At 45.0% G+C, this 10,792-nt stretch overlaps 1 protein-coding gene across 1 annotated transcript; it reads left to right on the forward strand.

Annotated features, from left to right (window-relative positions):
* Nucleotides 1-8,424: 8,424 nt before the first annotated feature.
* On the forward strand, nucleotides 8,425-9,045 carry LOC127044580 (olfactory receptor 52L1-like; the record flags this gene model as incomplete). The annotated part of the gene is made up of 1 exon (XM_050939647.1): nucleotides 8,425-9,045. A coding segment is annotated over one exon (621 nt), but the record flags the coding sequence as incomplete, so codon positions are not given.
* Between the last annotated feature and the right edge of the window lie 1,747 nt (nucleotides 9,046-10,792).

A 10,792-nucleotide genomic window follows, 5' to 3' on the forward strand; every position in this document is an offset into this window, starting at 1 on the left:
GGAGTAGGGGAGAACGTGTCCAACTCTGAGGCAGAATGGTGTCTCTTGCATGTACTGTACTTTCCCCTGACTTCCTGTATGTGCCAAGGTCCTAGGGTGATGGTCACAGTACAAATGCCTGGATGGAGAGACAAGGTTAATATTAGACACTACATGGACTCCTGGAAGCTGTTCTCAAGGCTGAGGCAGATTTTTCACTCTCCACAAATTAAAAAATGACATTTTCACTATTCAGAGAAATAAATCATGAACAACTGACCATACTAATGCCAATTCCATATTTTATGGTGTTCTGTGCATCAGGAATTCCTACATAACTTGGCATGGGAAACCTTAAGAGGCACCGGTGGGAAACATGAGTGTGGATACTGGCTATTCATCAGTGTTCCTTAATGCAATAAAAGCCATGCTAGGAGTCCATGCTGTAGGGAGTTCCTCATTCACCCAGTTGCTCAAAATGTAAGAGTGGAAAAGAAACAAAGCTTTGACAAAACATGTACCAGAGGGAAAAAAAACTAGAATCAAATCCAACTAGAAACAAATTCAGGGAAAAGACCTGCGCGTCATTGAGAGGAGCTCCATGGAAACAGTTGCTCATTCACAGCCATGGCCAAAAGAAAGATAATGTCTGGATGTCTAAGGGATGGAGAATAACCTGCTCTGGACACGCGCTGAGCTGTGGACACTCAGTCTCTGTAAAGGATGTAGCAGATAGAAAGGAGATTTCAGAGACAGGCTGTGAGAATGGGAGTGGCTGCCATACGCTGACAGACTGAAAAGTCTGGGACTGTTTAGTTTAGAGAAGAGACAAAGAAGGGGGCATATGATAGAGGAGAGCAAAATGAAGAAAGAACTGATGAAATTTAAATGGACAAAACCAGAACAGTTCCCAACCAGGAATATCTATAGACAGTGTTTCAAAAGAGCTAATTTCCCCAAAGGAGAGGTGGTCAAGAGACAGTTGTGTTCTGCATTTGGAGAGAAGCAGTATAAGATACTCGTATCACATGAGGTGATGAAATACTTTCCAGTCCATTAGAAGACAAGGATGGCGACAAACAGCATCTACAACTGAATCGTAAAGTTCCAAACACCCGAGTTACGACTGGCTGATCAAGAGCACATCTCACTCGGGACCAGACGTAAACGGTGAGGCAGCTGGAGAGCCAAAAAATCCCAAAAGACAGGGTGGAGGGGAGGCAAACCCAGGACAGTTCTGTGTTAAACGTCAGGTATTCAGTAAAAAGGGGAAGGTTTAAAAAAAAGATTTTACAAAATTAAGAAAGAATGGAAAAGCTGGTCTGGGATTAGTTAAACAAAAAAATCTTAGGAGTGTAATTAATGCCTGTCAACAACATGGTTTATGGAAAACATGTCTTGTCAGATAAATCCAATTTCATCCTGAAATGAGAGTGCACTTTTGATTGATCCTGGGAACCAAGCAGATGCAATAGCGCTTGATTTCTCTGAGGCATTTGTTTCAGTAAGGGAAAAAAATAAGATTAAAAAAATGCACAGTATACAATACCAGTAGAGCACAGGTAAAGAGGACTAAAAACTGGCTAACTGAGAGATCTCAGAAAGCAGTTGTCAATGGGCCATTGCCACTGAATGGGGGTGTTTTTATGAGGTTCTTCAGGGTTCCGTTTTTGGCCCAATACTATTCAGTATGTTCATCAATGATCTGGAAGCAAATAGAATATCACCTCAGATAAAATTTGTGGACAACCCAAAGATTGGCAGATTGGTTACAAAGAGGAGGCAAGGGCAGGCACTCTGATTGATCCGGAATATTTGCTGAGCTGGGCCCATGCAAACATAATGTTTTAATACAGACAAATACAAAGGGATACTCTTGGAACAGGGAAAGCAGGCTCGACCCACAGACATGGGATGCAGGACACTGAAAAGAATTTCAGGTCACCGTAGACACCCAACTCATCATGAGCTCCCAGTGTGATGCTCTGGCCAAAAGCACAGAGATGATCCTTGGATGCATAAACAGGGGAGCAATACATTGGAGCAGGTGGAGGATTTTACATCTGCACATGGTATTGGTGAAACTGACTGCATCCAGTCCCGGGATCCACATTTCAGAAAAAATGTTGAAAAACTGGAGAAGGCACAGAAAACAGCCACAAAAATGATTAGATCTTCATTTATTCATCTTAAATACCAATGACGTGCTCTTTAACCTAGTGAAGAAAGGCAAAACAGCACCCAATCACTGGAATCTGAAGCCAGACAAATTCCAGTTGGAAATAAGGGCCAAGTTTTTAACACTCAAAATGATTAAAGTTTGCAACACACTGAGAAGGGAAGTGGTGGATTCTCTAACTCCACATGGCTACAGATCCAGACTGGATGCTTTTCTGGAAGATCTGGTTGAGGGTTTGTCTACACTTAAAATGTTACGATAGTGCTACCATGGAGCTTCAAGGTAGACACTACTCACACCGACAGCAGGGGTTCTCCCACCAGCGCAGTTAATCCACCTCCCCAAGAGGTGGTAGATAGGTTGATAGAAGAATTCTTCCATTGACCTAATGCCGGCTACACCAGGGTTAGGTTGACACAGATACATCTCTTCGGAGTGTGGATATTTTCAAAAATGGAAAATGCAATGTTAGGTTGTATGAATGAATGCATAACATGCAAATCATGGCAGGTGATAGTACTCATCTACTTGGCACTGATTAGGCCTTAGCTGGAGTATTAAGTCTAGTTTGGGTCACTGATGTATAGGAAGAATGTAGAGAAACTGGAAAGGATCCAGAGACAAGCGACAATGATGATCAAAGGGATAGAAGACAAGCCATGAAAGCAAGGGCCGAAGCAACCATTTGTGTTTGGTTTGGAAAAGAGAAGAGTGAGTGGAACAAGGGAGCCATCTTCAGATACTTGAAAGCCTGCGATAAGAAAGATGGAGGAATGTTATTATCTCTTGCTGCAGAGCACAGGACAACAGGCAGTGGGTTCAAACTCCAGCATAGCAAATTTTGATTATATCTGAGAAAAAACTTCCTAACTGTAAGACCAGGAGGACAATGAAAAAGATGCCCTGGGAGGTTGTGGAAGCCAAAGGTGGCGGGACATCCAAATCTCTGGGATGGTTTAAATACAAAACACATCCTGCATCTTGGCAGGGGGTCAGACTGGCTGCTGCTTGCATGTTTCTATCCTCATGGCTCTATAATTCTTTAATGTAAAATCCTAGAGTGGAATAGGCCTTAGTCACACACGTTATGAAGCCTGAATCAGGGGTAAATGTGCAAAATTTAATGACTGGTGTTACACAGGAAGTCAGGCTGGATGATCAGATGGTCCCTTCTGACCTTAAATCATATGAATCTATCAACAAAGTAGATCAGGCATTTTTATTTACTCTGTTTCACAGCACACAAAGAAGGGAACATCCAATTACAATGAAAATCTGAACATATAAAATTGAGAAAATAAAGTTGTCAAAATACTTCATATTTGGCCTGTGGGACTCCTTGCCACCAACATGGTTGTAGCAAACAACTTATCTGAATGGGATTCACCAACTGATTGGCCATTGTAGGTGGTTCTGGGGGCCCCCTTAGTTAAGGCTGTCTGACACCTTCCATTAGGAGACCTCATTTTCAGTGGTTTATACGTTTGCCAAACTCTAACCATTTGGACGCATATTTGCAATGCTGGGTGCCTGTTTCTGGATGAATTGTGTTTTGAAAATTTCAGGAATAACAGTTCAGCCAACATTTCGAGTGAAACTAGGCAGGAAGATGTCTTGCCCATGTTGAAAAATTCTTATAGTTATTCCAGTGAGGAGCCCTAGCACCTCCATGCTTTCCAGCAGATAAAATTAAGGTAACTCCTCCCTTCCCCCCGTAAACAGCCAGAGCCCTGAAATGTAAGAGAAAGAGGTGATAGTGTCTGTGCATTAAGATATATCTGGCTCCTGAGGTCTTTACTCAGTTCTTATTCCACGGGGAATTTTGCCTCAGTGGGGCCTGAGCAAAATATAGGGCATAGCCTCCTATTTTGGCCTTATATTGTACATCTACTAACACCTCTCATTGTGAAGGATCCACTGTGCCACTAAAATACATCCTCCTCAGGTCATGAGGCCAGCGGCAGGGGCAGCTGGGTGTCCACAGAAAGGAATGGCATTTTGGACAGTGATACAGGAGCAAACTCACCCCTGTGGCGAGCAGATATTTAATGGCTGTGCAGAGCAGAAAGGACCACAGATCTATTCTCTATCCCATTACACCCACATCACAGTGGGTTTGCCGAGCAGGTGAGCTCCTCAGCAAGAGATGTGTACCTGTGAACTGTGAGACAGAAGTGTCTTTCCTAGGAATCCTCGTCAGGTAGCCATGTCCCACACCTCTCTCACCCCAGCATCTGCAGCAACATCCCATGTAGAGAGCAAACACAGGGTTTTACACCATTTATAATATAGCTCTGTGCAATCCCAGGGGGGTTCGTTCAGCCTCTCGGGGAGAAGTGGCATCTGGATATAAACAGGCTGGAGACAAGTCTTTCTGCATTTCTATGCTATTTATACGGCCTTAGGAGTAAACAGTAATTAAGGGACCTTCCCAAAGGGAGATGAGAACTCTGGGGTTCTATGCTGAGTCAGAGAGGAATTGGCTGCTCTGTGTATTTGTATATATTTTAAAAATTATAGTAGATTAGGAAGAAAACTGGGGATAATAACTTGTGCTCCATAGGGTCTGATATCCTGTAAATGCCCAGGATGGCTTGGTAGATAGGAGATAGACAGATCTGGAGACAGATGACTGAAGGGAGACACAAGCACTTTCTGCTGACGCACAGGGCTGTTTCTAAAGGATCAGAAATCAGTAATTCTCATCAAGAATTATCATCATGTGTGCAGCACCATTCATTGACAGATCTTGAAAACACCTAGCTAGGTAAAGTCCCTATAAACATATCCCCATTGTACAGAGAGTCAACTCAGGCAAAGGGACTTGGCGAAGGTCCCACAGAGAATGACAGACAGAACTCATGAGTCCTGACTTACCTACTGTAACCAGCATCTCTCCATCAGTAACTGAGTCCATGACAAGAGAGAAACGGGCTCACGGTCTAGGAGGGTCTGTTTGTTGGGTGGGGGTGATGGATTTCTGGGGTGTGTGATATGGAACTGGAATACCGCTGAGCCCTCTGGCTAACCAGTCTGGGCTCCTTCTCACATTGTAAGGCTATGGGCAGCTGCTATCCTGTCCAGGTCTTGTATTTACACAGCCATACACAGGTAGGGACACACCTAGCTGCAGTTACATGAATGCTTTCAGTAGCCACTCATGAACCAACAATAGAGAGGTTCCAGCCGGTTCTCCCCAAGTCCCCAGCCTAGGACCCCAGAGCTGTGCCATTTCCCCCTTGTCAGGAGTCTGTCCAGTGGAAGTTTATTACCCAGTCTGCTCTTTCCTCAATGTGGAGAGGACAATGCACCAACTCCATTTCCTGAGGAGATTTCCCTTTTGCATTTCAAACAACACTCTGTTTCAGGCAAAATATATAAAACAGATGTATTAAATACAGATAGATACATTTTAAGTGACTGTAAATAATAACGAAGAGATCAAATCTCATTACCACAGAAATAAACAAAATCATAATGCGAGTTCTATACATTAGACAGGTTTTGAATCAAGCAGTGTCTCACCCTCATGGTACAAACAACCCACCAGTCTTCCATATACAGGCTAGAAACCCCGTCAGCCTGGGACCACAGCCCGAGTTTAGTGCTTGTTCCTAAGCTGTTTCTAGGTGTTGGTTGTGGGGGGAGTGAGACTGGGTGATGATGTTGCTTAGGGTTAGGCTTCCCCCTGTTATAGCATCTGCCATGTGGAGGGAACTTCATTTTTCAAAGCAAAAGGCCCCAGCACAATTAGTGGGAAAGTTCAGCATAATACGGAGTCCAGTGTGACATGAGCTGCTCGCATGCCCTTGCCTGCTTCGATGAGTCACAGCAGGGGCCATTACCTATATCCTGGCTAGGGCCTTCACAGGAAAGTCATTCAGGTGCAGATTAACTTCTTCTGAGGCCTATAGTGTTTCATAATGGGTGACTACTCTGAATGGTACATCCACAATATGCTGGCTAGACTGGATGTAAACTCTATTGTGGGTGTTACCCAGGAGCAAACACACTTCAAATACTGGTACATAATCTCTCTGTATGTAACTTTAGCTACAATAATGATGCATGCATACAAATAGGTAAGCATATTCAGCAAATCATAACTTTTCCATTGATATCTTACATGATATGCCTTATAAAAAACACATCATAATCATATCACCAAGATAAATATGGAGGTGCCAGAGTGCTGCTCTGGGGCACAAAATGTCACATCTCCCCCCTTAGTTTACTGCAGGAGTGTTAGACACTGATTACTGCGGAGGCTGTGTGCCAAAGCTCTCTTTAGGTTGTGACCATACAATTCCCAAATGTTGCAAGCATTGTAGTGTTACGAAGTTGTTGTTCCAAAGTTCTGTGTACCTTTTAACAACTGTGGATCAGCCTAGTGAGCTCAAAAGTGAAAAAGAGAGCCTTCTCTGCGTGGCTAGAAAACATGACTTTGTGTCTGTGCAGCATGGTTAACCACTGTGTCTTTTCAAATGGTGATTACTCAATAGAGATATCCACCAAGGCCATGAGGTGTGCCTCAGTTTCCCCTTCCACACAGCAGACCAGGTTTATTATGGTTTCCCTGCTCTGACAAGCTTTGAGCCTGTTTATAGGCGTTAGCGGAGAAGCAGTATTCCTGTAAGGTTTTTTGTTTACTACTCCTATTATATCAAAAACTTTCCCAAAAATCATGTGTATTACACTTTTCATAGGATTCAGCATCAGTACCAAATTCTTTTTTATAAGAATAACCATTAGCCACAAACTTCGCATAATGAGGTTTCACAACAACACTAAAACTTTTATCACAAGTCTGCATTTTGAAGTATTGTTATTTTACCGTGTCTTTTGCTAAGACAGTTTGGTTTGTTCAATACCTTTTGTGTCTTTCAGCTCCTTCCTGAACCTTAACCTGAGTTTATTTACTGGGTTTCCTTTCCCCTCAGTGTCCTGTTCAGTAGGGATCTCAGTCTAAGGCCATCTTTGTGTTCTTGGTATTCCAGGGTCTGGTGAGGTAAGGATATAGGGGGATGTGACAAGTTCTCTGCCTGCCCCTCTTCCTGGGGCCCACTGGCTGCCCCAATAAAACTCAGAGAGACCTAGTTATGCAGCACTAGTGGCTTTATTTACACAACATTCTCCCACCACCAGTGATATACTATGTACAGCTTGCAGGCCTGACCATCTCCTCTCCTAAACAGAGTCTGCCCTCAGCCTGGAGACTGGCCTTGCCCTGGCCATTCCTCCTTCTTCTGGCTGCCAGCCAGCCTTCATAGCCCTTAAACCCTCCGGCCCGCAGGTGCAGGCAGTTCTAAAGGCCAGGCACCAGGCTTCTCCCCAGCCACAATCTATTTCCCCTGATTGGGGGCAGGGCTGAGCAGAGGCTAATTAGGTGCCTTTGCCTCAACACCCTACTACTGGGGACTTTGCATGTTGGCTAGCTCTCTGTGGAGCTGCTTCCCAACCCCAGTGTTATGCGCATGCAAAACATTTACACACTCACTCCTGGTCTTTCCCTGCAATCCCTACGCTAAGCACTGGGACCTTCCCCATCCTCCTTTGCTAGAGATTGTGATCTGTGCTCTCTGGGCTAAGAGGTTTTTATTTTCTCAGCAGCTCTTACAAACCTGCTTTTTCTGGCTTACCACCCCATGGAATTACCTCCTCCCCTCTCTCTGTTGGGACATTAGCATTTGAATTCTGGGCTGAGCTCCCAAAGCCTGAAGAGTCAAAAACATTGTTGCGGGTGGTTCAGGGTATATGTCATCACCGTCGCCCCCCCCCCTTCTGTGAAAACAAAGGGAAAAAAATCCTTTCTGGCCTTTATTCGCTGTCACCGTATGTCTACTGGATGCTGCTGGCAGACATGGTGCTGCGGCACTGCACAGCAGCATCGCTTTCTTTTCCTTTCCAGATGGTACACTATGACTGATAGCTGTCATCGTTGTCTCGTGAGTGCTCCTGGCTGGCCTCGGTAAGGTCAGTCAGGGGTGCCTGGGCAAAAATGGGAATGACTCCTGGTCATTCTCTTCTTTAAGCTTTGTCTAATGGAGATTCAGTCCTGCCTGGAATATCATATCAGCTGGAGGCTGCCCTCCCCTCCCGCCCAAAACACTCTAATTTTTTGGGTGGTGGCAGCAGGTACCAGGTCCAAGCTGGTAACTAAGCTTGGAGGTTTTTTCATGCTAACCCCCATATTTTGGACGCTAAGGTCCAAATCTGGGACTAAGGTTATTACAGCCTGCCTCACCCAGATGTACTTCATTCACTGCTTCTCAGCGATGGAGTCTGGGATCTTCGTGGCCATGGCTTTTGATCGTTACGTGGCCATCTGTGATCCCCTGAGACATTCCACCACCCTGACAAACCCGGTAGTGGCCAGGATCTGCCTAGCTGTGGTGCTGCGCAGTGGCATGCTCACACTGCCCTATCCTTTTCTAGCAAGAAGTTGGCCATATTGTACAACTAATATTATCCTACAATCATATTGTGAGCACATAGCCGTGGTGAAGCTGTCCTGCACCGACATCCATGTCAGTAGTTACTACGGGCTCTTTGTGGTATTCTCTGTTATTGGATTGGATGTGTCTTTTATTGCTGTGTCCTACACCCATATCCTTTGGGCCATCTTCCACCTCCCCACAAAGGACGCCCAGCTAAAGACATTTGGGACCTGTGGCTCCCACATCTGTGCCATCTTAGCCTTTTACATCCCAGCTCTATTCTCCTTCCTCACACACCGGTTTGGCCACAATGTGCCCCTGCATTTCCACATTCTCATAGCCAACATGTACCTCCTGGTTCCCCCCATGTTAAACCCCATCATCTACGGGGTAAGGACCAAAGGGATCCGGGACAGGGTGCTCCAGCTCTTACCTCATAAAGGGACCTGAAGTTTTCTGCTTGTGCTCTGGATCTCAGACCGAGCATCATGCAGAGCTGCCTGGTGATGTTTTGCTGTGCTCTCTTCCTTGAATCACTTACTGATCAATCAAAAAGACATCAAATCATCAATTTATGTACAATTCGTTCGGTGGCCACCTTTCTAATTGCTGGTAACTGGACCTCCAAGACCTCACCCCTTACTCTACCTCTTCGGCCAAGGCTGTGCCCCTGCTCTGCCCCTATCACTTGCCCCTCTCTGCCCCTCCCCCTGTCACTTACTGGATCATTTCCACCTCCCTCCTCCCATCCTTAGCTGCAAGGGAGACATTTCAGATTTTGTTAGGGTGGCTGAAATTTGACCATGATTCCAGGGGCTTCTTGTGCTCTAGAAATCTCTTGGGTTTTGGCAGATAACTTAGCAATTAGCACTGTATCTAATTCCTGTATAAAAGTGTCCCTGCCTGCAGGTATATGGGATCTTGGGGAGCAATTACCACACAGCTGGGGTTCCAATTAATTTCTTTATTAAAGGAAAAAAAAAGGAAGTGGTGGGAATTTAATAATGAAATACGATGGGATGGGGTGTATAGGGTGTTTACAATAGACAACGATGGGGGGGGTTCTTCTTATTGAACAATGTAGGGAGTTCTAATAGTGGGCTACAGCAAGTGGGTTTCAGCACAATGGGATACAGTACAGTCAATAAGCAACTCTAGATACAGTGTGGAAATGCAAAGCATACCCAAAAGAAATGCAAGATAAAATGGTAGCTTCTATATGAGTTAATAGCTAGATACACAGTGGCATCAATGTAAATACAAAGTATATCAGAAAAGTGGAGGCAACCAATGGGGTGTTATAATTACAAATAAAAGGTGAGTTACAGTACAACAATACAATATCAATATAAAGGCTGGGTCAAGAAACAGGAGGGGGGGTGAGTGATTAATGGTATGCAGACGAGCGGCTGGAAGCAGCGAGATCTTCGGTAGGGGAGGGGCAGCGGAGAAGTGTAAAGAAGGGTTGGAGAGAGGTTTAAGCAACAAGCAGACACCAAAAACAAAGGTAAAAAAAACAGCAAAGGGTTTGGGAAGTTTCACGGGGGAGAAGCAGCAAGGGGTTTGGGAAGGTCGGAGGGTGATGCAGACGCGGGGGGGGGTGGCAGCAAGGAGTCGGGAGGTTCGCAGGGTGCAGATGCGGGGGGGGGAAGCAGCAAAGGGTTATAACAGGGAGACACGGAGGAGCACACAGAGGGCGAGATTGGAGCGGGGGAAAAACAGACACGGGAAAGTTCAGGGAGAGATCGGGACAGCGGGAAGGCGAATTTAAGCAGCAAAAAACCTTATCTACCTTAACCAACGACTAGGTAAAACAACAAATATCACAATTCTAAGCAAAACTATAACAAGCAACTATATGGAGCAACAAAACAGTAACTATAACAAGGCAGTTGAAACTTACAAGCTCTACAATCTTAGCAAACTATGACTTATTAAACTAAAAAAAACAAGACCTATGGTGCACCTTATGCTATGGGGAGGTTACAGAGGGCAGAGTGGTATGTGTCCAGGACCCAGCTCCCAAGGAAGCCAAGCGATGGTGGCTACAGCGGTGGATACAGCTGAAAGCAGAGAGCCCCAAGGCAAAGCTCACAGGAGCAGAGCTTAGCAGCGGCACAAACTTATTTTTAGCGGCAAAAGAGCCCTGGAGTTTAAGAGAGGTTTTAAGACACAGACCAGGGTTTAGCTTGAGTCG

The sequence above is a fragment of the Gopherus flavomarginatus genome, chromosome 1 (genome assembly GCF_025201925.1).
Source record: "Gopherus flavomarginatus isolate rGopFla2 chromosome 1, rGopFla2.mat.asm, whole genome shotgun sequence".
NCBI lineage: Eukaryota > Metazoa > Chordata > Testudines > Testudinidae > Gopherus > Gopherus flavomarginatus.